General features: G+C 38.6%; 2 protein-coding genes across 4 annotated transcripts in view; both read right to left on the bottom strand.

The window, feature by feature from the left end:
* LOC115416765 (uncharacterized) overlaps positions 1–6418 on the bottom strand; it is a 38282-nt gene extending 31864 nt beyond the window's left edge. The window contains exon 1 of the mRNA XM_030130626.1: positions 6130–6418. The gene's annotated coding sequence lies outside the window, so the exon portion shown is untranslated. The remainder of the gene's footprint in view (positions 1–6129) is intronic.
* A 171-nt stretch (positions 6419–6589) lies between these two features.
* On the bottom strand, positions 6590–27470 carry ska1 (spindle and kinetochore associated complex subunit 1). 3 transcript variants are annotated; one of them, XM_030130625.1, is made up of 7 exons: positions 27373–27470; positions 25258–25343; positions 24866–24981; positions 21815–21909; positions 20876–20998; positions 20267–20436; positions 6590–6640 (listed from the first exon to the last, which is right to left on the bottom strand). In XM_030130625.1, the coding sequence occupies exons 2-7, from the start codon at positions 25337–25339 to the stop codon at positions 6606–6608; spliced, it is 621 nt and encodes a 206-aa protein (XP_029986485.1). In that variant the 5' UTR covers positions 25340–25343; positions 27373–27470; the 3' UTR covers positions 6590–6605. The 3 variants fall into 3 exon arrangements, with proteins under 3 accessions (XP_029986485.1, XP_029986483.1, XP_029986484.1); XM_030130623.1 differs by lacking the exon at positions 6590–6640 and adding an exon at positions 8892–9358; XM_030130624.1 differs by lacking the exon at positions 6590–6640 and adding an exon at positions 8892–9358 and having other exon boundaries at positions 20876–20995.
* Positions 27471–27626: the final 156 nt, after the last annotated feature.

Below are 27626 nucleotides of genomic sequence, written 5' to 3'. Positions count from 1 at the left end.
AATGAAGAATATGATCCAAAAAATAACTAAGACCGACCAAAATAATGAACAAAATGAAGAATATAATCCAAAAAACAACTAAGACAGACCAAACTAATGAACAAAATGAAGAATATAATCCAAAAAATAACTAAGACCGACCAAAATAATGAACAAAATGAAGAATATGATCCAAAAAATAACTAAGACAGACCAAAATAATGAACAAAATGAAGAATATGATCCAAAAAACAACTAAGAAAGACCAAAATAATGAACAAAATGAAGAATATGATCCAAAAAATAACTAAGAAAGACCAAAATAATGAACAAAATGAAGAATATGATTCAAAAAATAACTAAGACAGACCAAAATAATGAACAAAATGAAGAATATAATCCAAAAAATAACTAATACAGACCAAAATAATGAACAAAATGAAGAATATAATCCAAAAAATAACTAAGACCGACCAAAATAATGAACAAAATGAAGAATATAATCCAAAAAATAACTAACAAAGATAAAAACAATGAACAAAATGAAGAATATAATCCAAAAAATAACTAACAAAGACCAAAATAATGAACAAAATGAAGAATATGATCCAAAAAATAACTAAGACAGACCAAAATAATGAACAAAATGAAGAATATAATCCAAAAAATAACTAAGACAGACCAAAATAATGAACAAAATGAAGAATATGATCCAAAAAATAACTAACAAAGACCAAAATAATGAACAAAATGAAGAATATGATCCAAAAAATAACTAAGACAGACCAAAATAATGAACAAAATGAAGAATATGATCCAAAAAATAACTAAGACCGACCAAAATAATGAACAAAATGAAGAATATGATCCAAAAAATAACTAACAAAGACCAAAATAATGAACAAAATGAAGAATATGATCCAAAAAATAACTAAGACAGACCAAAATAATGAACAAAATGAAGAATATGATCCAAAAAATAACTAAGACAGACCAAAATAATGAACAAAATGAAGAATATAATCCAAAAAATAACTAAGACAGACCAAAATAATGAACAAAATGAAGAATATGATCCAAAAAATAACTAACAAAGACCAAAATAATGAACAAAATGAAGAATATAATCCAAAAAACAACTAACAAAGACCAAAATAATGAACAAAATGAAGAATATGATCCAAAAAAATAACTAAGACCGACCAAAATAATGAACAAAATGAAGAATATAATCCAAAAAATAACTAAGACCGACCAAAATAATGAACAAAATGAAGAATATAATCCAAAAAACAACTAAGAAAGACCGAAATAATGAACAAAATGAAGAATATGATCCAAAAAATAACTAAGACAGACCAAAATAATGAACAAAATGAAGAATATGATCCAAAAAATAACTAAGAAAGACCAAAATAATGAACAAAATGAAGAATATAATCCAAAAAACAACTAAGACAGACCAAAATAATGAACAAAATGAAGAATATAATCCAAAAAATAACTAAGACCGAACAAAATAATGAACAAAATGAAGAATATAATCCAAAAAATAACTAAGAAAGACCAAAATAATGACCAAAATGAAGAATATAATCCAAAAAATAACTAAGACCGACCAAAATAATGAACAAAATGAAGAATATAATCCAAAAAATAACTAACAAAGATAAAAACAATGAACAAAATGAAGAATATAATCCAAAAAATAACTAACAAAGACCAAAATAATGAACAAAATGAAGAATATGATCCAAAAAATAACTAAGACAGACCAAAATAATGAACAAAATGAAGAATATGATCCAAAAAATAACTAAGACAGACCAAAATAATGAACAAAATGAAGAATATGATCCAAAAAATAACCAAGACAGACCAAAATAATGAACAAAATGAAGAATATAATCCAAAAAATAACTAACAAAGACCAAAATAATGAACAAAATGAAGAATATGATCCAAAAAATAACTAAGACAGACCAAAATAATGAACAAAATGAAGAATATGATCCAAAAAATAACTAAGACAGACCAAAATAATGAACAAAATGAAGAATATAATCCAAAAAATAACTAAGACCGACCAAAATAATGAACAAAATGAAGAATATAATCCAAAAAATAACTAAGACAGACCAAAATAATGAACAAAATGAAGAATATAATCCAAAAAATAACTAAGAAAGACCAAAATAATGAACAAAATGAAGAATATGATCCAAAAAATAACTAAGACAGACCAAACTAATGAACAAAATGAAGAATATAATCCAAAAAATAACTAAAACCGACCAAAATAATGAACAAAATGAAGAATATGATCCAAAAAATAACTAACAAAGACCAAAACAATGAACAAAATGAAGAATATAATCCAAAAAATAACTAAGACCGACCAAAATAATGAACAAAATGAAGAATATAATCCAAAAAATAACTAAGACCGACCAAAATAATGAACAAAATGAAGAATATGATCCAAAAAATAACTAAGACAGACCAAAATAATGAACAAAATGAAGAATATGATCCAAAAAACAACTAAGAAAGACCAAAATAATGAACAAAATGAAGAATATGATCCAAAAAATAACTAAGAAAGACCAAAATAATGAACAAAATGAAGAATATGATTCAAAAAATAACTAAGACAGACCAAAATAATGAACAAAATGAAGAATATAATCCAAAAAATAACTAAGACAGACCAAAATAATGAACAAAATGAAGAATATAATCCAAAAATAACTAACAAAGACCAAAATAATGAACAAAATGAAGAATATGATCCAAAAAATAACTAAGACAGACCAAAATAATGAACAAAATGAAGAATATGATCCAAAAAATAACTAAGACAGACCAAAATAATGAACAAAATGAAGAATATAATCCAAAAAATAACTAAGACAGACCAAAATAATGAACAAAATGAAGAATATAATCCAAAAAATAACTAACAAAGACCAAAATAATGAACAAAATGAAGAATATGATCCAAAAAATAACTAAGACAGACCAAAATAATGAACAAAATGAAGAATATAATCCAAAAAATAACTAAGACAGACCAAAATAATGAACAAAATGAAGAATATAATCCAAAAAATAACTAACAAAGACCAAACTAATGAACAAAATGAAGAATATGATCCAAAAAATAACTAAGACAGACCAAAATAATGAACAAAATGAAGAATATGATCAAAAAAATAACTAAGACAGACCAAAATAATGAACAAAATGAAGAATATGATCCAAAAAATAACTAACAAAGACCAAAATAATGAACAAAATGAAGAATATGATCCAAAAAATAACTAAGACAGACCAAAATAATGAACAAAATGAAGAATATGATCCAAAAAATAACTAAGACAGACCAAAATAATGAACAAAATGAAGAATATGATCCAAAAAATAACTAAGAAAGACCAAAATAATGAACAAAATGAAGAATATGATCCAAAAAATAACTAAGACAGACCAAAATAATGAACAAAATGAAGAATATGATCCAAAAAATAACTAAGACAGACCAAAATAATGAACAAAATGAAGAATATAATCCAAAAAATAACTAAGACAGACCAAAATAATGAACAAAATGAAGAATATAATCCAAAAAATAACTAAGACAGACCAAACTACTCCTCAGACGGACTAAGTCGGACTAACTCTAGTTGTTTCTCCTGTGTGTACATCAGTCTGGCTTTCCGTTCAGTCCAGGTGTTGGACTTCTAACAGGGTCTGAGATCCAAAACAATCAGGACTAATGTCAGAATACAGTTTAATATTATGGGATGGATGTCAGTGCACTGGTTGGTTTGGTTCAGTTCTTCTCTTTGTTTGTAAAATGACTCTCAGGTGATTTGGACTGAGTTTATGAAGTCTTATAATATTTGAATGCTGGTTCTGTTTTTTTTTTTCTGTTCTTCCTCTAAATGTCTCTAATATTTTTCCTGCTCTGACTAAATACTCATTTTCTTCCTCCTCTAACCATCTGCTTCCTTTTTTTGGGTGTATTTTGATGCTCTTTTTACATTTTTGTTTGGTTTGTTGCTTATTTTGTTCATTTTACAGATGTTTTTTTTTTTTTTGCTCACTGTTTATTTGTCCATGTATTTGGTTCATTTTGTTGCAGTTATTGTTCATTTTTTGGGTGCGTTTTGCTCAGTAAGATGCTCTTTTGTTCATTTGGTTCATTTTTCCCTCTGCCAGGAGGTCTTGGATCACTTTGCTTTGTGTGCATGCGTACGTGTCTGTCTGTGTGCAAGATTACTCATAAAGTTCTGGACGGATTTTCATGAAATTTTCAGGAAATGTTGATACTGGCACAAGGAAGAAATGATGACATTTTGGTGGTGTTCGAGGGTGGGGTGATCGGCCTTGGTGGAGGTCTGCACTCTCTGAGTGCTTTTCTAGAAAAGACAGTGCAGACCTCCACCAAGGCCGATCAGTGGGCCCCCTGTGCCCCCCCGATCATCACCAAAATGTGATCATTTGTTGGATGATGGAATCATTTTTCAGGACGATCGTGCATCTGCCATCGAGCTAAAACTGTGAACACACTCCTTGAAGACAGACACATCAGGTCAATGTCACGGCCTGCCAACAGTCCAGATCTCAGTCTAGTTGAAAATCTGTGGTGGAAGTTGAAGAAAATGGTCCATGACAAGAGTCCAACCTGCAAAACTGATCTGATGAAAGCACCCAGAGACAGTTGGATCCAGACTGATGAAGAGTCCTGTTTGCAGCTCATGTGGTCCACGCCTCTGAGACTGAGCTGTGAGAACAGAGGTGGAGGAACTAAGTACTAGTGCTGTGTTCAAGGGTTCTTTTGTTGTTGGTTTTTTTTCATGATTCCATAAGTTTTTCCTCAGAATTGAGTGATTCCATAATTTTTTTTTCCTTCTGCTTGGTCTAAAACAGTACCTGTTTCTGACTACCACATCTTTTTTTCTTGATTTCTTTGAGTGTTTCTTAAAGTCCGACAGTTTCCATTTGAAATGACTTTAGTCTCATGTCTGTGATCGGCTTTTTTCTACTAAATTCAAAAAATGAACATCCTCCCAGACTGGGGAGTCCATCGGTTTTGCCAGGGGTCGTATCAGACCCCTGGGTTTGGAGGGTCAAACAGCCCCTCCCCCTTAGCCCCGCCCCTATGACTCATTGAGAATCGGGACACCCCTACCCCTTCACGTGAACGTGCAAAATGGAGGGGGAGGAGCCAAAGGGTGAAGTGGGTTTGGAGCCCAGACTCAAATATGCAACTTCTGCTCATGTCAGACTGAAGAACCCTAAACCCACAGGTCCACAGTGCATGTGCCGTTAGCGCTCTGTCTGTTGTGTTCTTTATGGTTTGTGCGTCTAACCCACAGGTGTCAAACATGCGTCCCGGGGCCCAAATCTGGCCCACCAAAGGGTCCAGTCCGGCCCTGGGGATGAATTTATGAAATGTAAAAATTACACTGAAGATAGGAATAATCCTCTTAGTTCAGGTTCCACATTCAGACCAGTTCAGTCTGCAGTGGACAGGACCAGTCCAATACTATCAGAAGAACAGAAATAATGACAACTGACAATGTTTGTGTTTGGAAATATTTTCATGTATTTACACTAAAACAAAAAAATGTGAATAATCTGAACAAATATGAACCTGAAATGTCTGAAGTCAGTACAATTGTACCAATATTCTGTCTGTTCTTAAATGTTCTGTTTGTAGATCCACTGTGATCTGTACGTTCTAATGAACATGTGGAAATGATAACCTGAGGCAGAAGTGTTCACATTACACTGAGTTTTTCAGTTGGTTCATGTTATTCACATCTTTTGAAAGGAGTTTGTAGATGTAAACCTTTTTCATCATGAATTGGACTTTTTTCACTCTTAAACAGATAAAAGTTGGTAGTTGACATTATTTCTACATTATTCTGTTCTTCTTTTCCTGGTTCGGCCCACTTCAGATCAGATTGAACTGAACTAACAGGAGTTGGACAGAACTGGACTAAAACTACAAACAGGAACTCAATCCAGCTGACACCCCCCCCCCGCCCCCTCACATCCTTCAGTTCCAATCTGAGCTGACCCTCCAGAGCCCCTGGGTTCTGGGTCCTGCTGGTCTTTGTCTGACCCGGGTCCACCTACCTGTCCCTGGTCCAGTGGGTTCCTGGGCTCTGTCGGACCTGGTCCTGGTTCAGTCTATGTGGGTCCACCTACATCCACTTCCCTTTTCTGTTCTTCCTGTTTTTCTGCAGCTGCGGTGGGCGGGGCCACAGGCTTCCTGTCATCACACTTCCTGTCATCCCCCCCTCCCCCCAGGACTTATGGGTACTGTAGTCTGGTGTGTGTCAGGACTACAGAGCTGCTGTGGTGGTTTTGGGGACAGTCCAGGTCTGGTCTGTGGACTGGTGGTCTCTGGGGGGACTCTGGGTGCAATTCCTCTGGTGGTCTCTGGGGGGATTCTGGTGGGGCTCTGGTGGCCTCTGGGGGGGTTCTGGTGGTCTGTGGGGGGGTTCTGGTGGGGCTCTGGTGGTGTCTGGTGGCCCCTGGGGGGGGGGTTCTGGTGGTTTCTGGTGGCCTCTGGGGGGGTTCTGGTGGTTTCTGGGGGGGTTCTGATAGTCTCAGCTGGACCCAGGTCTCCCTGTACTTCCTGGTTCTGTTCACACACATTCAAACAGACTTTGTCAGATTTTAAACCTGTTCATGTCACAGTTTGAATCATTTCCATCAGTTTCATTCACTGTTCCACAGATTACATCAAATACTGACTGTGGGTTTGACAGGTGTGTGTATGTGTGGATTCATTCACTGTGGATCTGTGTGTGTATTTGTGTGTGTGTGTATTTGTGTGTGTGTAAACACCAAACAGCTGTGAAGGAGTTGAACTGTAATAATACTAACCAATCAGGTGAAAGTGTGTCAGTCACATGAACAGGTGGACCATACAAGTACAAGTACAGATTACAAGTAGAGGTACAAGTACAGATACAGCTACAGATACAAGTACAAGTACAGATGTAAGGACAGATTACAAGTAGAGGTACAACTATAGATACAGGCACAAGCACAGATACAAGTACAGGTACAGATAGAGGTACAGATTACAAGTAGAGGTACAAGTACAGCTACAGATACAAGTACAAGTGCAGATGTAAGGACAGATTACAAGTAGAGGTACAACTATAGATACAGGCACAAGCACAGATACAAGTACAGGTACAGATAGAGGTACAGATTACAAGTAGAGGTACAAGTACAGCTACAGATACAAGTACAAGTGCAGATGTAAGGACAGATTACAAGTAGAGGTACAACTACAGGGTGAGTCAGAAAAAACGCTCTTTTCATTTAAAGAAATTGTACCACTGAAATGGAAATGCTTATTTTTCTTTTGATTCTACAGTCATATTGATGTGGTTATTGAGCATGTCTGGCGATTGAATCATTGATTTATGGCATAGCATAACAGAGGGAATGTCCATTGTTTATTGTGCACCCAAATATCTGCCAACACAGTTTATGCCACTGTGAATGAAATTGAAATTGTCAACCATTACAGCATGTTTACTCGCCATCAAAATGTTTTGTCTCAACGAAGTCGTCCGGCACGACCTTCAACCTGGCTACCGTTCAGATTGATGCAAATCTGTGCTCGTTGTCGCATCTCTAACACAGCTCTTCTCGCCATTCGTGTTCATCGTCCCTGACCTTTCTTTATTAAGGTTTCTGCTGGTACCAGTTAGGCGATACTTGATCACATTTCTCCTCACTGATGAGGCAGCTGGGGCACGGACATCAGGGAAGCGGTCTTGAAACTGCCGGATGGTTTCTTGGATGCTACCAGTTTGGCAGAATTTTGTCACCATGAAAGCTCTCTGCACATCCGTAAACTGTGGTCTTGCCATGATGAAAACTCCCTGGGCACTGTCATGTAGGCCTATGTCCTGAGAGTGAAAGCTAAGCCCCGACTCCTGTAATTGTTGTCAATTTCAAGTTTGTTCACTGTGGCATACATTGTGTTGGCAGGTATTTCAGTGCCCAATAAACAATGGACCTTCTCTCTCTTATGCAATGCAATAAATCTATGAATACATCAGCAGACATGCTCAATAACCACATCAATATGACTGTATGGTCAAAAGAAAAATCAGTGTTTCCGTTTTAGCAGTACAATTTCTTTAAATGGAAAGAGCGTTTTTTCTGACTCACCCTGTATAGATACAGGTACAACTACAGATTACAAGTAGAGGTACAAGTACAAGTGCAGATACAGGTACAGGTCCATGTGAATGGGTTCATCCAGGTGAGTGGTAGTGGACTGGACTGGTGGTAGTGGACTGGACTGGTAGTGGACTGGACTGGTGGTGGGTTTAATGCTATTCCGGTCCAGGCTGCCCTCTGGTGGACAAATCCAACACACACTCAAAAGGAGAAAAACACCAACACATGGAAGAAAACAGACTTAAAGGTGCTGCAGACTTTCATCACCAGTGTTTCCTCAGGTCTGTTCCTCCTCAGTCCTATCCTCAGTTTCATTGGTCTGTTCGTCTGTCTTTCATTCGTCAGTTTCATTGGTCTGTCTGTCATTCCTCAGTTTCATTGGTCTGTTGGTCTGTCTGTCATTCCTCAGTTTCATTGGTCTGTTGGTCTGTCTGTCATTCCTCAGCTGAATCTCTTCCATTACAGTGAACAGTTTCTTAGTTCCATCCACCACAAACAAACCATGTGTTTACATTCAGACCACTAGATCACTTGGGCATCTGAGGAATTTTTTGATGCGACGTGCATGATGTGAACACTGAAGAAGACGACTGCAGTGGTTTAATGAGCAGAAGGAAAAGGAAGAGACAGATCAATGACTGTTCTGGGTTTATGAACCAGCCTGTTCCTGACGTTTGACTGATGTGGTACAGACAAAAAAAACACTGAAGGGATGGAAATAAATATTTAAATCATCTCTGTTTACTATCTGTCTGTGGAAATATGTCATGTCACAACGTGGACACCTGCAGCTTACAGTCAGGTGAGACTTACAGTCTGGAAAGTAGGGTACATATATGCACACATTAGTATAGAACTGAACTGTTGAGCCTCCAGACCAGTCACTGTGTTTGAGTCTTAAACTTGGACATATCAGTAGGACTGAACCCTTCATGACTTTATTCTAATATTGATGTGGTTCTGATCTGGTCCTCTGTGTGGTTCTGATCCCAGGTGGACCTGGTTCATGACACCACATAGCGGGTGACTCCTCCTCCTCGTAGCTCCCGCAGACGTCGACAGTGTCTGAGCATGTGCACCACAGACAGGAAACGCTTATCCACCTTCATCTGAGTAAAGTCATGGATGTCCTGGTCCACCACGAAATACTGACCTGCACACACACATATATACACACATACACACACATATATAAATACTTTGTCACAAAATCTTTTATCCTAAAATGTGAATTTCTTTCTTTTTTGTATTGTACTGTTGGAGATGCACAATGAAAATAAAGAAAACATTTATCCAAAAACAAAAAAACAAAAAAAACCCAGAGCTGTGTAAAAGTGTCCAGTGTCCCCTCCACTAGTGTCACTTCCACACCTGAACAGCTCTGTAGTCTGGGACTGTTGTCATGTTCTGGTGACCACAAACGGACACTTTCAGCAGTGACCCACCCTTCATAGGCTTCACTGACCAGGAAGAGAGGCTGAACCTGGACCTGGACCCCTAACCTGGACCTGGACCCCTAACCCTACACTGACCCCTCCTGGCCTTACTGTGAACATTCAGCCACTGGATCGGGAGGAGGACCACACTGAACTGGACTGATCCACCTGTGTGTGTGTGTGTGTGTGTGTGTGTGTGCACGCGCATGCACATATATACATATACATATATATACATATACATACATACATACATATATATATCGGATGAGAAGATTATCCGATACGTATGGATACGCCGACACGCGTGTGCACGATGCGAGTGCACTGGTACACAAGCTGCGAGTGAATGAACATTTTGGGATGATATCGCGATGCATCGGTTATTGGAGGCGCAAATCGGTAAAATTCGATCCATTCAATAGAATATGTTTTACTTGCATTTAAAAGTGTTACTGTTTATTTAGGTAACTGGTTTTCTTTTTAGAAGACCCATGTTAACGTGCGCCGCGGATTTGTGGATGTGTACATTACGTACAGTACGCAGTATGACCCTGGCGATGTACTGTGGCACATGCGCTGCGGATAAATACTATATTGATTCAGCTAGGAGCAAGAGCGTGGGAAACATGTCCGAAGAACAAATTTATCCTCCTCCTCTTATTTTTAAATCTCGAGTTTGGCAGCATTTCGGATTTTACAGGAGAGACGGCAAACTTGACAAAAGCAATGCAATTTGCAAAATTTGCCGTATCTCAATCAAGTACACAGGTAGCACAACAAAGCTGATCAGCCACTTGAAGCGGTGTCATGGGATAGTTGTAGAGGGGTCTGCCAGTCCCAGTGCCCCCCCCCCAGCAGCCCAGATTCACCTACCAGCTCCAACACCGGTGAGCAAACTATTGCTGGTTTTTTCCATGCCCCACTGGATAACAATTCCACACGGTCAAAGGCAATCACCGATGCAATATCTTTTTTCATATGTTAAGATATTCAGCCCTATAGTGTAACAGAAAACAAAGGTTTCAAACACCTTCTCCACGTGTTAGAGCCACATTATAAAATACCTAGTTGTAAGGTATTTTCTGAAAAACAAATCCCTGCCCTGTATGAAAAAGTTAGGCAACAGAATCCGTGTATCATTCATTTTTCAATTTAAAACCAAAAATGAAAAAACAAAAAAACGACTTGTTTTTTTGTTTTTCATTTTCAAAACCAGAATGAAAAACTGATAACGGTTCGTTTTTCCATTTCCCGATTTTGTGCTCAAATGAAAAATGGAAAAAAACAGATAACGACTGTTTCATCCGATTTTGCTATTTTCAATATAGCTAAGTTGTCTGACCCGGAAGTAGTGGTTACTAGGGAAAAATAAAAAAAACGGAATCGTGGCCAGTGTCCTGTCTACCTGTCGAGTTGAGCTACTGACCCCTAAACGTTTTCACAGTTTAAATGCCCATCGATTTGTGCTCCCCCAGGCAGAAATGAGTCACATTTTGTCAGTATATTTCTTTTATAGTGCCTTTTGAGCAGTAAGCATGGAAGCAATTATGTGCATGTGCACGAAAGATAGACGTAGAATATTGACATGAGATGATAACAGCGTAAGGAAGTTCTCATTGTATATTAGAGTTAAAGCTCTACCGTATGATGTGGCATTTTTACACTTTTCTTTTGTCATCTTCAAATGCTCCTAATAAGTGTGTGTCAAACTAAAATGTAAAAGAAATCCACCGGGTATTGAAACTCAAAAATGTTTAATTCTCATATATTTCTGATAAAAGTCTGACCAATCATTTTAGTCGGTCCGAATAAAATAATTGGCCGAACCTGACTGAGCCTCCTGTCAATCATCCATTACGGCCATCCAGCATCCGATCCATTATCGCTGTCCCCGCATCCGATATGTGTCCCTCTGAATCTGACGCTTCACTGGCGCTGTTTCTCCTGTCACTGACCACAGTCTACTGTCACTGACCACAGTCTACTGACCACTGACCACAGTCTACTGTCACTGACCACAGTCTCCTGTCTAGGATGTCTATGGATAGAACTGACATGCACATGTGGAAGGGAATAAACAGATTTATGAACAGAAACGACAACTGAGGGGCACAAACGGGAGTCTGATGAATGAAGGATGGAGATAAAAGTCCGGAAGTCAGCTGTACTGGACTGAACAGGTCTGCATAAAGCTCAGCTTTTCTGACGGTGGGACTCATACAGGTACATGTACCTGGTGTCACACATGTAGGATGATGTAGGATGATAACTGTATGGACTATGAAACCTCAAATGTCCACGGAAAATTCGCGCAGGCCGCGCGTTCACAGTGCGTGAGCCCATCCCCTGGGCACTGCAGTGAAGACCCTGACCCAGTACTGCACAGACCAGGTCTACTGATGGAACAGGAGCCACGGGCCCGCGGCAGGTGGATGATGCATCTGATTACTGAGGGAGGGGTCCGCGGACACGCCAAAACGGACCGGACCTCCGCCTCTGCTTCCTCCTCCATTTCCATCGCGCATCAGGTGAGAGGAGGAGAGAGGAGGAGGAGCCTCAGAGCTCAGGCAGAGGGAAGGGGGCGGGGCTTTGGAGGGAGGCGGGTTGTTCATGTTCAAACTTTTACTAAGTGCTGAGAGAAATGCCACATCGGTAGGTAGAGCTTTAAGTGCGTGGGTCAGGTGGGTGTTAACAGCGTTTAGATGATTGTTTTAGTTAGTTCAACAGACGCCAATAATGGTACCCTACCATTTAACTGACTAAATCTATGTGAACAATTCCTGTAAGCAATTACATGTGCACGAAGGATAGACGTAGAATATTGAAGTGAGATGATAATAGCATAAGGAAGTCCTCATTGTATGATATTAGCCTTAAGTATGTGGGTCACCTCGGTGTTAATGGCGTTTAGATTATTGTTTAAGTTAGTTCAGCGAACGACAACAATGGTAGCCTACTATTTAACTGACTAAATCTATGTGAACAGTTCCCTTCACTACCCACACTTGTGTGAATTATGTTATGATTCCATACATGCTGAGGACGAGTAGGCTAGGTTTGGAAAACCAAAGAAATGCCTGACTGCACAAATACCTACATACCTAGTTCCCCAGTCTGTCTTCTTTGTTATTTATCATATGCACATCTCTAACTTGTGTGGGTGTATGTGTATAAAAGTGTCTGAATGTGGCTTTTACAAAAAAATGTGTTTTGTTGTGTGTTTTCTAGTTTTTCCATTTGTGAAGGCTTATAGGTATGGAGCAGAGGTGACAGGAGAATCTACATGACCTGTCTGAGAGGAAACACCCAGACAGGTCAAAGAAATCTCAAAAATTAAGCTGAAGGAGATATGCTGAGAGGTTTAGACTAAAAGGTGAGTAGGCAAAGGTGTATTCAAATATATCTATGTTTTGGTAAAATGTCTTTTTGTTTCTATGTACTTTATGAATGTTCCGTGCAGAAGGACAGCTCTTCTATGGGAACACAAAGATGATCCAGTCCCCAACAGAAGCCAGATCACTGGCTGGATGATGATGGAAGTGACAATTCAAACAAAGTATTACCAAACCACAATGTGGTTTTTTTCCCTATTACTGATTTTTTTTGGGGGGTGTGTTTGTTTATGTAATACAGGTAATTGATGCTTACGTTCATATCCTTGTTGAAAAACAGCAGGTAAATGCTGGATGTAAAATTATATTGTTCTCAATAGGGCTGCTCGATTATAAAAAAAAAAAATAATAATCACGATTATTTTAGCAATAATTGAAATCACGATTATTAAAAACGATTATTTGTTAACCTTAAAGTTGTTTATTTTTTTCTTGTAAAACAATGTAAAATATACTCTTTAAACATAAAGCTTTTAACCACTAAAACAAAGTATGTTCACTTTTGTACGAAACAAAAAAATCTTTGAATGCAAATAAGTGTACTGTAAATTCAAGTATGTTTCCTTTTGCAAATAAATACTGCACTGGAATTAAACTGCTACAGACTTGTCATAGAACTGGAGCAATTAAAAAAAAAAAGCTCACGTAAAGTGCAAATTATAAATTCAAGTATGTTCAGTGTAGTATGAAACATAGTAAATTCAGTGGCGTGTCGTGAGGTTTCAGTTCAGGCCTTCTGTATACATCAGCCATCTAGAATATGTACGTTAGGGTTATACGGGTTAGGGTTAGGTTAATACGAGAGTTGCAGCGTAAAGAGATTCGGAAACTGAAGATTGCATTGCGGACGAAGTTGTTTTTATGTGTTTTAGTTTTTCATAAGATTATGATAACGGTGGCGGTGGTTCAACTTTAGATGGTTACAAAGGTTTGTTGTGTTAGCGGTCGGTGCGGACACAACTACGAAACACTTTTTGCACGTGATGTGTTTTTGCTCTTCGTCTTCTTCATCAAACCCAAAGTGATTCCATACAATTGAATTTGACTTGCCTTTTTTTATTTACCAAGCACTTTTGCTGTGATTCTCCTGTCGTTTTTCCAGACCGCTAGGTACAACTTTCCTCTTGGGGTGGACCTGCCGGCTAGCAACAGCTGTAGCTTAGAGGGGGGCGGGGCAGAGCAGCTCATGGGAGCTTGCGTGCGCATGAATTAAAACAACTCAAAATTAATAATCGTTTTTTCTCGATTACATAATTTTTGTAATCGTTGCGTGTAATAATCGAAATCGTAATTGAATTTCGATTAATTGCACAGCCCTAGTTCTCAATGCATTTGTTGAATGTTCCCTGGAGTACAGTTTAGTGTTACACACTTCATTTTTTTAACAGGAATCCATTCATCAGCTCTGTACTGTGGTAGCTGGAAGTTTGATTTCCAGAAGATTTCAGCCTCTTAGAAAAGTAATCTATTTGTTTGTTTATTATCTAGCCATATCACCTAACACCAGTAACCTGAATGAACAATAATTTGATATGAAACCCATTCTTCAGATGAAATTTCCAGTGTTAAAAAGATGGATTTGTCCTGTAAATGTAGGTGGTCACTGGATTTTAGTGGTTTTCTTCTATTTTCCTCAGACCTATTTCATATATATATATATATATATATATATATATACATACATACTGAACAAAAATATAAATGCACGACTTTTGTTTTTGCTCCCATTTTTCTTGAGCTGAACTCAAAGATCTAAAACTTTTTCTGTGTACACACAAGGTTTATTTCTCTCAAATATTGTTCACAAATCTGTCTAAATTTGTGTTAGTGAACACTTCTTCTTTGCTGAGATAATCCATCCACCTCACAGCTGTGGCATATCAAGATGCTGATTAGACAGCATGATTTTTGCACAGGTGTGCCTTAGGCTGGCCACAATAAAAAGCCACTCTAAAATGTGCAGTTTTATCACACAGCACAATACCACAGATGTCACAAGTTTTGAGGGAATATGCAATTGGCATGCTGACTTCAGGAATCTCCACCAGAGCTTTTGCCTGTGAATTGAATGTTCATTTCTCTACCATAAGCCATCTCCAAAGGTGTTTCAGAGAATTCATGAAGAAGACTGTGCGAGGAAAATGGTGGTCACACCAAATACTGACTGGTTTTCTGACCCCCCTGGACCACCCAATACAGTAAAAGTGCACATTTTAGAGTGGCCTTTTATTGTGGCCAGCCTAAGTCACACCTATGCAATAATCCTGCTGTCTAATCAGCATCTTGATATGCCACACCTGTGAGGTGGATGGGTTATCTCAGCAAAGGACAAAGGAGAAGTGCTCACTAACACAGATTTAGACAAATTTATGAATATTTGAGAGAAATAGGCCTTTTGTGTACATAGAAAAAGTTTTAGATCTTTGCGTTCAGCTCATGAAAAATGGGAGCAAAAACAAAAGTCGTACATTTATATTTTTGCTCAGTGTATATATATATATATATATATATATATATATATATATATATATATATATATATATATATATATATATATATGCGTTTCAGTTGACCTGATGCAACAGAAGTTAATTTTCATAAAAGGGTTTGCTACACAAATCTGTCCTAGTGTGATGGAATAACATGAATACAGTAATCATTTATAGATGGTCACCATGTCACAGAGGACACTGCTACTTGTTGATCCAGACAAGTATATTGTGTATTTCGTATGCTTGTTATGCTTTTTAAACAATAATTAGGAATTTCTTGAGGATGGTGGGCCACAAAGTCCAAGGAGATAAATGGACTGTAAAAACTGTTCACCACAACAAGCAGCAAGATGCCAGTAGGTGTGGGATTTGGGAGTTAAAGGTAAAGATTTGAATTCAGACTGTTTGTAGTAAATAGTTTTTTTTTCCCTTTATGTTAGCCAGTCATATGTAACTGAATGCCTAAAATGCCATTTTGCAGTTTGCAGAAGGGTTTCTCAACAATGGAGACATCACAAGCATCCAGACCCATCCTGCAGAGGTCTGAAAGGCTCAATGTGAAGCAGCATGTGCCCTCCTACAGGTTGGAGGTCTGTGGGAAGAAACATGAAGCCATCACAGATGGGATCAATACGGACACCACATGTCCCTCACAAGATCAAACTAGTGAATATAGTGTATATATCAAATAAAGTTGACTTGATTTGAATGTAATGTTTCTTCTGTTTTCCCATGTTCAATGTGTCGAGTATCACAAAGGTGAGGTGTGTTACCTGTAGTAGGAGCTGTATTTAATAGAAGTTATAAGGGTCTAAATGAGCTACCTTTACCCATATTCATATGAATAAGTATAATGGTGTTTCTATAGTAGGAGGTTTATTTAATAGAAGTTATAAGGGTCTAAATGAACTACCTTTACTCATATTCATATGAATAAGTAAATAATGGTGTTTCTATAGTAGGAACTTTATTTGATAGAAGTTGTAAGTGTTTACATGAACTACCTTTATCCATATTCATATGAATAAGTATAATGGTGTTTCTATAGTAGGAGGTTTATTTAATAGAAGTTATAAGCCTGCATAAATATGTTACCTGTAGTGGGAGCTTTATTTGATAGAAGTTAAAAGCCTGTCGAAATGAGCTTCCTCTACCCATATTCATACGAATAAGTAAATAATGGTGTTTTTCTACAGTAGAAGCATTATTTCATTTTCAAATAGGCGTGTCGAAATGTAAGGTAGCATGTTTTGATGGGGTAGCGTCAATCGATAGACGTCGCTGTCGATATAAGCTACTGGTAGCTGGTAGCTGCTCGACAGAGCAGGATGGCTCGATACGAGCGCGGAGCACAGCTCGGTTCTGAGTTTTGTAAGCGAAACCAGTTCCATGATCCTCAAAGGGAACTGGTTCCGACATCCTAAAACGGAACGGGTTCCTTAAACGGAGCTCCAGCCTGGATCAGCCAGTACTGGCCCATTGACTGAGAAACTCAGAGCCGAATTTTTATTTCGTCATAGTACAGTATAAAATTAGTTTTTAAAAATTGGCTCTGTTTTTCCTAATTAATGAGATACTTCTAAAGAAAAAAAAAAAAAAAAGAATTCAAAAACAGAGCTGATTTTTTTTTTTTGTGAATGCAATACGCTTCTGTACATATCAAACAGCTGCTTAATTATAACAAATATTCCTCCAGTCCGGCCATGATTCCGTTTGTTTATTTTCCCCTAGTAACGACTACTTCCGGGTCAGACAACTTAACTATACTGAAAATAGCAAAATCGGATGAAACGGTCATTATCCGTTTTTTATTCTGGTTTTGAAAATGAAAAACAAAAAAACAAGTTGTTTTTTTTGTTTTTTCATTTTTGGTTTTAAATTGAAAAATGAATGAACGAATGATACACGGATTCAACAGATAGCAGAGTCAATGAGCAGAGCCCTGAGAGTTGTAGTAACTGTGGATGGATGGACATCCTGTGCTACAGCATCATGTCATAGTCACAGCACACTACATAGACGAGTGGACTTTTCAAAACCATGTCCTGCAGACCAGAGTGTTTAACGAGGCGCACACGCAGAATACTCTTGCCGTTTTATTGCAAGATGTTTGCCATGAGTGGAAGATCAAGGAGAAGAGGCCTGTGCTAGTAACAGATAATGCAGGAAATATGATCTTAGCTGGTGCTGGTCCCAAGATGAAGCCACATGTGCAATGCATAGCTCACACTCTGAACCTGGCCTCTCAAAAAGCCTTGAAAGTAGATGAAGAGTCTGAGCTCGTGACAAAAGTGAGGAGGCTTGTCACTTTTTTCCATAAAGGCCCAAAAGCAACAGAAGTTCTACATGAAATGCAGACCCAGTTCCACCTGCCCAAACACAAACTCATCCATGATGTTTCCACATGATGGAATAGCACACTCGATATGTTGGAGTGATTCTGGGAGCAGCAGCCTGCTGTGCTGAACACTGCTGTCCAGGAGGATAAAGAGGGCAGAAGCTATGGTCAGTTTGACAGAAGATGACATGACCCTGATCCCAGAGATTGTCTAATTGATGTCCCCCTCTGAAAGTGGAAACCACACTCCTCAGTGAGGAAAAACATCCCACCATCTCAATGATCGCTCCAATCCAAGCCAAGCTGAACAACCATTTCCAACCAGATGAAAGTGATCTCCAAGTTATTTCCCAGATGAAGGAGAGATTCAGGCAGGACTTTGCTGGTCACTATACATATCTTCAAGACCTTCTCCACTGTGCCTCAGCACTTGATCCTCGTTTTAAAGACCTGGCTTTCATGGATAACAATGACACCAAGGATATGATATTTATGAAGATAACAACAGAGGTGGTTCAGATGAAGTAAGAACATTTAAAGCAATACACATACCTGATGACACTATTTTCTGTTTATTACTGAAGAGTGTGTGATTGGACGTGTTTTTGTCAGTTTTTGTATTATATGCGAGACCAAATGCATTTGACTAAATAGGAGTCATTTGTTAGAAGTGATTAAATAGATTGATAATCCACATCTTAAATGACATAAATAACACTCTTAATCTGTTTTGTTTTACATTAAAACAAAATCAAATCTGATTTTCTTTGAATTTATCAATTAAGGAAGGGAGCAGTGACTCAGACACACACAATGAAGACCAGGACAGTGACGCCCCAGAAGATGACCAGGCAGCTGGCTCAGGAGGTGATGAGAGTCCCATCAAAGAGGATGAGGATGAATCAGGTTTGTTTGGATGGAGACAATGTCAAAAATTACAGAACTGTGTTAGTGTGAGAAGTACACTAGATTTATACTGCCATAAATAAATGTCATGCATATAGTGCGCATATGCGCTATTTGTTTTCAGAGTGTGTTGTTGAAAGAAATAATTTTAATGTAAGCTTCTTATCTGTCTTCCTCTGTAGAGGATGACCCTCTAAAGAAAAAGATGGCCATGGACCAGATGTTTGGTGATTTCCGGACTGCTAGACCACGAGCAAAGTCCACAAGGCAGAGAGCTAGGGATGAAATATTAAAGTATAGAGAGAGGGAGTCATTATGTTTGGGTGGGGATGTGTTGCAGTGGTGGAGACAACAAGTAGATCTTCCACTGCTTTCAGCTGTAGCTAAGTGCTACACTATATTGCCAAAAGTATTCGCTCACCTGCCTTGACTCGCATATGAATTTAAGTGACATCCCATTCTTAATCAATAGGGTTTAATATGACGTGGGTCCACCCTTTGCAGCTCTAACAGCTTCAACTCTTCTGGGAAGGCTGTCCACAAGGTTTAGGAGTGTGTTCATGGGAATTTTGGACCATTCCTCCAGAAGCGCATTTGTGAGGTCACACACTGATGTTGGACAGAAGGCCTGGCTCTCACTCTGCGCTCTAATTCATCCAAAGGTGTTCTATGGGGTTGAGGTCAGGACTGTGTGCAGGCCAGTCCAGTTCATCCACACCAGACTCTGTCATCCATGTCCAAATGGACCTTGCTTTGTGCACTGGTGCACAGTCATGTTGGAAGAGGAAGGGGCCGGCTCCAAACTGTTCCCACAAAGTTGGGAGCATGGAATTGTCCAAAATGTCTTGCTTCAGCATACCAAAAGATTTTGGACAATTCCATTAAAAAAAAAAAAAAAAGAAAAAAAAAAATTATATATATATATATATATATATATATGGTACTATGGTACTAGTGCCTGTGGTGTCCTTGTTCTCCTGCTCTTTGATGTATATGCGTATATATGTGTATATATGGTACTAGTACCTGTGGTGTCCTTGTTCTCCTGCTCTTTGATGTATATGCGTATATATGTGTATATATGGTACTAGTACCTGTGGTGTCCTTGTTCTCCTGCTCTTTGATGTATATGTGTATATATGTGTATATATGGTACTAGTACCTGTGGTGTCCTTGTTCTCCTGCTCTTTGATATATATGTGTATATATGTGTATATATGGTACTAGTACCTGTGGTGTCCATGTTCTCCTGCTCTTTGATGTATATGTGTGTATATATGGTACTAGTACCTGTGGTGTCCTTGTTCTCCTGCTCTTTGATGTATATGTGTATATGTGTGTATATATGGTACTAGTACCTGTGGTGTCCTTGTTCTCCTGCTCTTTGATATATATGTGTATATATGTGTATATATGGTACTAGTACCTGTGGTGTCCTTGTTCTCCTGCTCTTTGATGTATATGTGTATATGTGTGTATATATGGTACTAGTACCTGTGGTGTCCTTGTTCTCCTGCTCTTTGAACCTCTGTTGCAGTCTTCTGCTCTGGTTGTTCAGACTCTTCACAGACTGGTGGATGATCCTGTATTTGGCTGAAACGGCTGAATTAAAGCAGCGCACGACGGCATTGACTTGTTCATAGGACACACGACCTCTCATGTACCTGAACACAACACACAAAATACACACAAAATACACACACTGCTGTTAAAAAAGGACACGACCTCTCATGTACCTGAACACAACACACACGACACAAAATACACAACACACACACAACACACACTGCTGTTAAACACATGCAGAAGAACAGTTCAGTCACACTGATTTTTTGATTCAATATGTTATTAAATATTTACCAAAACTATGTGTACAGACAGTACCCGTTAGTCCAGTGTACACACAGTACCCGTTAGTCCAGTGTACAGACAGTACCCGTTAGTCCAGTGTACAGACAGTACCCGTTAGTCCAGTGTACACACAGTACCCGTTAGTCCAGTGTACAGACAGTACCCGTTAGTCCAGTGTACAGACAGTACCTCTTAGTCCCAGTGTTGGTCCCAGTCTAACCCATGTCAGTGCAGGTACTAACTGGTACTCACTGTGGGATCAGGTTGAACTCTGCTGTGCTGATGAACTCCATGTGTCTGACTGCTCTACTGTTCTTCTGTGGTTCAGCTTCAGGAGCAGGAGTTGGATTCAGCTGCAGAACAGCTTCAGTACTACTGAGAGATACAGACAGGGTTAAAAAACCCAAACCTAACCCAGGGTTAAAGAACCCCAACCCAGGGTTAAAGAACCCCAACCCAGGGTTAAAGAACACTAACCCAGGGTTAAAGGGCCCGAACCCAGGGTTAAAGAACCCTAACCCAGGGTTAAAGAACCCCAACCCAGGGTTAAAGAACCCCAACCCAGGGTTAAAGAACCCCAACCCAGAGTTAAAGAACCCCAACCCAGGGTTAAAGAACCCTAACCCTGGGTTAAAGAACCCCAAACTTCTTCCTGTTCCTAATCCTAAGCGTTTCTTCATCCACAGTCAACAGGACTGAACCTGCTGTAAACTGTGGGAGGAGAACAGGACCCCCTCCAGTAGACCTGGACTACAGTAGACCAGTAGTCCAGTACTACGGTAGACCAGTACTACAGTAGACCAGCAGTCCAGTACTACGGTAGACCAGTACTACAGTAGACCAGTAGTCCAGTACTACAGTAGACCAGTAGACCAGGACTACAGTAGATCAGCACTACGGTAGACCTGTATGACTGAGATGAAAGAACCCTGAACCTAATCTGGTCTGGACCAGGTTCCCTCCATAGAACTGGGTCTGGTCTGGACCAGGTTCCCTCCACAGAACACATGTACATGGATATTCAGACCACAACAGATCCTGCTTTAGTCCAACTGGATCATGGACAAGTGGATCCAGGATCACCAACAGGTCCTGGATTAAACCCTGGTCCTGGTTCTGTGCACTGGGTCCTGGTCCTGGTTCTGTGACCTGGGTCCTGGTCCTGGTCCAGGTCCAGGTAAGTTTACTCACTTTTCCAGGTGTTTCTTTTTGGGCAGATGAGCAGGAATATGGTTCTGCAGATGTTGAACTTCCACCAAATCTGTTTGAAAAGATTCCTCCAGTTTCTGAAAAAGAACAATAAATAAACACAGGTAGTTTATCCTGTAAACACAGGTGGTTTATAAGGTAAACACAGGTGGTTTATCCTGTAAACACAGGTGGTTTATAAGGTAAACAGGTGGTTTATAAGGTAAACAGATGGTTTATCCTGTAAACACAGGTGGTTTATAAGGTAAACAGGTGGTTTATCCTGTAAACACAGGTGGTTTATAAGGTAAACACAGATGGTTTATCCTGTAAACACAGGTGGTTTATAAGGTAAACACAGATGGTTTATAAGGTAAACAGATGGTTTATCCTGTAAACACAGGTGGTTTATAAGGTAAACAGGTGGTTTATCCTGTAAACACAGGTGGTTTATAAGGTAAACACAGATGGTTTATAAGGTAAACAGATGGTTTATAAGGTAAACACAGGTGGTTTATAAGGTAAACACAGATGGTTTATAAGGTAAACACAGGTGGTTTATAAGGTAAACAGATGGTTTATCCTGTAAACACAGGTGGTTTATAAGGTAAACAGGTGGTTTATAAGGTAAACAGATGGTTTATCCTGTAAACACAGGTGGTTTATAAGGTAAACACAGATGGTTTATAAGGTAAACAGATGGTTTATCCTGTAAACACAGGTGGTTTATAAGGTAAACAGGTGGTTTATCCTGTAAACACAGGTGGTTTATAAGGTAAACACAGATGGTTTATAAGGTAAACAGATGGTTTATAAGGTAAACACAGGTGGTTTATAAGGTAAACACAGATGGTTTATAAGGTAAACACAGGTGGTTTATAAGGTAAACAGATGGTTTATCCTGTAAACACAGGTGGTTTATAAGGTAAACACAGATGGTTTATAAGGTAAACAGATGGTTTATCCTGTAAACACAGGTGGTTTATAAGGTAAACACAGATGGTTTATAAGGTAAACACAGGTGGTTTATAAGGTAAACAGATGGTTTATCCTGTAAACACAGGTGGTTTATAAGGTAAACAGGTGGTTTATAAGGTAAACACAGGTGGTTTATAAGGTAAACAGATGGTTTATCCTGTAAACACAGGTGGTTTATAAGGTAAACACAGATGGTTTATAAGGTAAACACAGGTGGTTTATAAGGTAAACAGATGGTTTATCCTGTAAACACAGGTGGTTTATAAGGTAAACACAGATGGTTTATAAGGTAAACAGATGGTTTATCCTGTAAACACAGGTGGTTTATAAGGTAAACACAGATGGTTTATAAGGTAAACACAGGTGGTTTATAAGGTAAACAGATGGTTTATCCTGTAAACCCAGGTGGTTTATAAGGTAAACAGATGGTTTATCCTGTAAACACAGATGGTTTATAAGGTAAACACAGGTGGTTTATCCTGTAAACACAGGTGGTTTATAAGGTAAACAGGTGGTTTATAAGGTAAACAGATGGTTTATCCTGTAAACACAGGTGGTTTATAAGGTAAACAGATGGTTTATAAGGTAAACAGATGGTTTATCCTGTAAACACAGGTGGTTTATAAGGTAAACAGATGGTTTATACTGTAAACACAGGTGGTTTATAAGGTAAACACAGATGGTTTATAAGGTAAACAGATGGTTTATCCTGTAAACACAGATGATTTATGAGGTAAACACAGGTGGTTTATAAGGTAAACACAGATGGTTTATAAGGTAAACACAGATGGTTTATCCTGTAAACACAGATGGTTTATAAGGTAAACACAGGTGGTTTATAAGGTAAACAGATGGTTTATCCTGTAAACACAGATGGTTTATAAGGTAAACACAGATGGTTTATCCTGTAAACACAGATGGTTTATAAGGTAAACACAGATGGTTTATCCTGTAAACACAGGTGGTTTATAAGGTAAACACAGATGGTTTATCCTGTAAACACAGGTGGTTTATAAGGTAAACACAGATGGTTTATCCTGTAAACACAGGTGGTTTATAAGGTAAACAGATGGTTTATCCTGTAAACACAGGTGGTTTATAAGGTAAACACAGATGGTTTATAAGGTAAACACAGATGGTTTATAAGGTAAACAGATGGTTTATCCTGTAAACACAGGTGGTTTATAAGGTAAACACAGATGGTTTATAAGGTAAACCACAGATGGTTTATAAGGTAAACACAGATGGTTTATCCTGTAAACACAGGTGGTTTATAAGGTAAACACAGATGGTTTATAAGGTAAACACAGATGGTTTATCCTGTAAACACAGGTGGTTTATAAGGTAAACAGATGGTTTATCCTGTAAACACAGGTGGTTTATAAGGTAAACACAGATGGTTTATAAGGTAAACCACAGATGGTTTATAAGGTAAACAGATGGTTTATCCTGTAAACACAGGTGGTTTATAAGGTAAACACAGATGGTTTATAAGGTAAACACAGATGGTTTATCCTGTAAACACATGTGGTTTATAAGGTAAACAGATGGTTTATCCTGTAAACACAGGTGGTTTATAAGGTAAACACAGATGGTTTATAAGGTAAACACAGATGGTTTATAAGGTAAACAGATGGTTTATCCTGTAAACACAGGTGGTTTATAAGGTAAACACAGATGGTTTATAAGGTAAACCACAGATGGTTTATAAGGTAAACACAGATGGTTTATCCTGTAAACACAGGTGGCTTATAAGGTAAACACAGATGGTTTATAAGGTAAACACAGATGGTTTATCCTGTAAACACAGGTGGTTTATAAGGTAAACAGATGGTTTATCCTGTAAACACAGGTGGTTTATAAGGTAAACACAGATGGTTTATAAGGTAAACACAGATGGTTTATAAGGTAAACACAGATGGTTTATAAGGTAAACAGATGGTTTATAAGGTAAACACAGATGGTTTATAAGGTAAACACAAGTGGTTCATCAGCTGCAGTTGAATCTAAAGCAGTAACAGTGTGTGCTGACATTCAGCTGCAGTTGAATCTAAAGCAGTAACAGTGTGTGCTGACCTTCAGCTGCTGCAGTTGAATCTTCTGTTCATTCACACATGTTTCTAGTTGCTCCAGCAGACTGTCCACTGTCAACAGTTCTTGTCCCAGTTTCTTCATCTTCAGACGAGGTAATTCTACCAACACACAACAGACAAGTGTTAAAGGTAGAGTAATAACAAACGAGTGTTAAAGGTAGAGTAATAACAGACAAGTGTTAAAGGTAGAGTAATAACAGACGAGTGTTAAAGGTAGAGTAATAACAGACGAGTGTTAAAGGTAGAGTAATAACAGACGAGTGTTAAAGGTAGAGTAATAACAGACGAGTGTTAAAGGTAGAGTAATAACAGACGAGTGTTAAAGGTAGAGTAATAACAGAGAAGTGTTAAATGCAGAGTAAAATCAGAGCCTACGGGCTGCAGACAGATCCATCAGACGGTGAATGGACGTCAGCCGCTCATGTATGTGGACACTGATGAGCTGCAGCTCAGACATGATCCTGGAACAAACAAACAAACAAACACACACAAACATACACACACACACAGTTAGCGGACTGTGTCTAACATTAATCACATGTAGTGATGTAACCATATTCAAGTTTTATATCACAGTTATTGTGACCAAAAGGATCAGTTATCAGCATTAGTAGTAGTATTATTGAAATTGTGCTCAAAATGTTCAAAAAGTACTAATACACACACTGAAATAATTTAACCAAGTTGTATTTAAAAAATAATAATAAACAAATAGAATAATATTAAACTAAAATAACAGTCCCAATGTCCCTTCTGTGTCAGAAACATTCAAATATTAACCCTTATTGGTCTGAGCCTATTTTGTCTGTTTTTCAGTCCTTTTGATTTGCCCTTTATATACTATAGAAACAAATGTTTACTATACCCATGTGTGGGATCTGTTTTTTCAGCACAACTTCATCTATATCATCGGTCTATTATTTTTTCACTTTAACCCACTATAAAAACATAAAAGGACAGAAAACACATAAAATACATAAAATCTGATTTGAAAAATGTATATATTTATTGCATAAATAACACACAGATGTTTAACGAACCTTTTCACAGACTTTAAAAGTGAATATTGGTTCCAAATATTAGATATAGAAAATTAAAATTGTAATAAATTCAATCTATACTCAAATATTTGACATTAAAGCAGATCTTTACACAGGCTCTTTCTCTGGAAAAATGCGCTAATCAAACACAGTTATCATGATAATTAGAATTTAAACGGTAATTCTAACCATCTGTGATTTTACTGCCGTTCATCGTTATACCGGTAATGGTTCCATCCCTGGTAGTAGTGCAAAAACATAAAAGTAAAATGACATGAACATGTTGACTTGAATAAACTGTCCTTTGACCAAACATGTGTCTAACCTCTGTAGTGAGTGCAGCTGTCCCAGTGTTCTGTCTGTTCTAAACTGGTGTGTTTGTAGATCAAGTGGATCTGTACCACAGAATGAACATGAACAAATGACAACAAACAGACACAATACAGGTCCAATTACACAGATTTATACTGAGGCACTTCAGGTGGTTCATGTTCTTCACATTTTTAAGGAAACTTTGTCGATAGAACAGTTTCATCATGTGTAATTGTAGCGTTTTCACTGTTTTTAATAGACTGGTCCGGCCCAGTTCACATCAGACTGGGTTGAAAGGGGAGCCTGAACTAACCTGTGATACACAGACCTGGTCCAGGTCCACAGACAGACCTGGTCCAGGTCCACAGACAGACCTGGTCCAGGTCCACAGACAGACCTGGTCCAGGTCCACAGACAGACCTGGTCGTCCAGGTCCACAGACAGACCTGGTCCAGGTCTGTAGATCAGTGGAAGTGTTGGTACCAGTCTAAGTCCACCTGTGTTAAACTGAGGTTCATGCGATTGAAACCAGATCAAAGCCACGGTCTGTTTAAGTCTGCAGCTCAGACTAAAGGGGCATGAGTCCAAATGTGACCTGGATCTGATCTGAGACACACAGTCTGAACAGCACTGATCTGACCCAGACCACTTTTATATGTGGTCCGAAATCTGACCCGGACCACTGTCATACGTGGTCCTAAATCTGACCCGGACCACTGTCATATGTGGTCCTAAATCTGACCCAGAACACTGTCATATGTGGTCCTAAATCTGACCCAGACCACTGTCATATGTGGTCCTAAATCTGACCCAGAACCCTTCCATCTGTAGTCCACTTACAGACCCGGTCCACAGAACCACAGGTTTAACTCAGACTAACGGTTACACCAGTCTGCATTAGAACTGGAAAAGGGACCCAACCCGGAGTAGAACCCGGACCAAAACCGGGACTGTAAACCCGGACTAGAACCGGACTGTAAACCCAGACTAGAACCCGGACTGTAAACCCAGACTAGAACCCAGACTAGAACCCGGACTGTAAACCCAGACTAGAACCCGGACTAGAACCCGGACTGTAAACCCGGACTAAAGCCGGACTAAAACCCGGACTGTAAACCCGGTCTGTCGGTGTTCTTACCTTTTTCCTGGACGGTTAGTAGTCGTCTTTTCCACTCACACGGTTTTAACCCGGTTTTATCCCGTGTTTTCAGTTCTGTCGTCGGTCTACTTTTCCCGGGTTTATTTTCAAACACTGTTTGGCTGTTGTCGCCATATCCGCGCATGCTCCGTTTAAATGTTACCTTTAGGGACTGTCGGAAATATGAGGTTTTTATGGGTTATGGCCGAAAACAGACTGAAAGTGATGAACACACAAGAGTTTGGATACATTTA

Source organism: Sphaeramia orbicularis, unplaced genomic scaffold, assembly GCF_902148855.1.
Source record: "Sphaeramia orbicularis unplaced genomic scaffold, fSphaOr1.1, whole genome shotgun sequence".
Classification (NCBI taxonomy): Eukaryota; Metazoa; Chordata; class Actinopteri; order Kurtiformes; family Apogonidae; genus Sphaeramia; species Sphaeramia orbicularis.
The sequence above is the reverse complement of the archived record's forward strand: the minus strand, read 5'-3'. Positions and strand labels throughout refer to the sequence as shown.

Excerpts from the sequence above, each read along its gene's own strand:
- ska1 (XM_030130623.1), bottom strand. The coding sequence starts at position 25,339 with ATGTCTGAGCTGCAGCTCATCAGTGTCCACATACATGAGCGGCTGACG. Across the intron at positions 21,910-24,865 it reads TTCAACTGCAGCAGCTGAAG|AAACTGGAGGAATCTTTTCA; the intron begins GTCAGCACACAC and ends GTTCTTTTTCAG. Across the intron at positions 20,999-21,814 it reads AAAAAGAAACACCTGGAAAA|TAGTACTGAAGCTGTTCTGC; the intron begins GTGAGTAAACTT and ends TGTATCTCTCAG.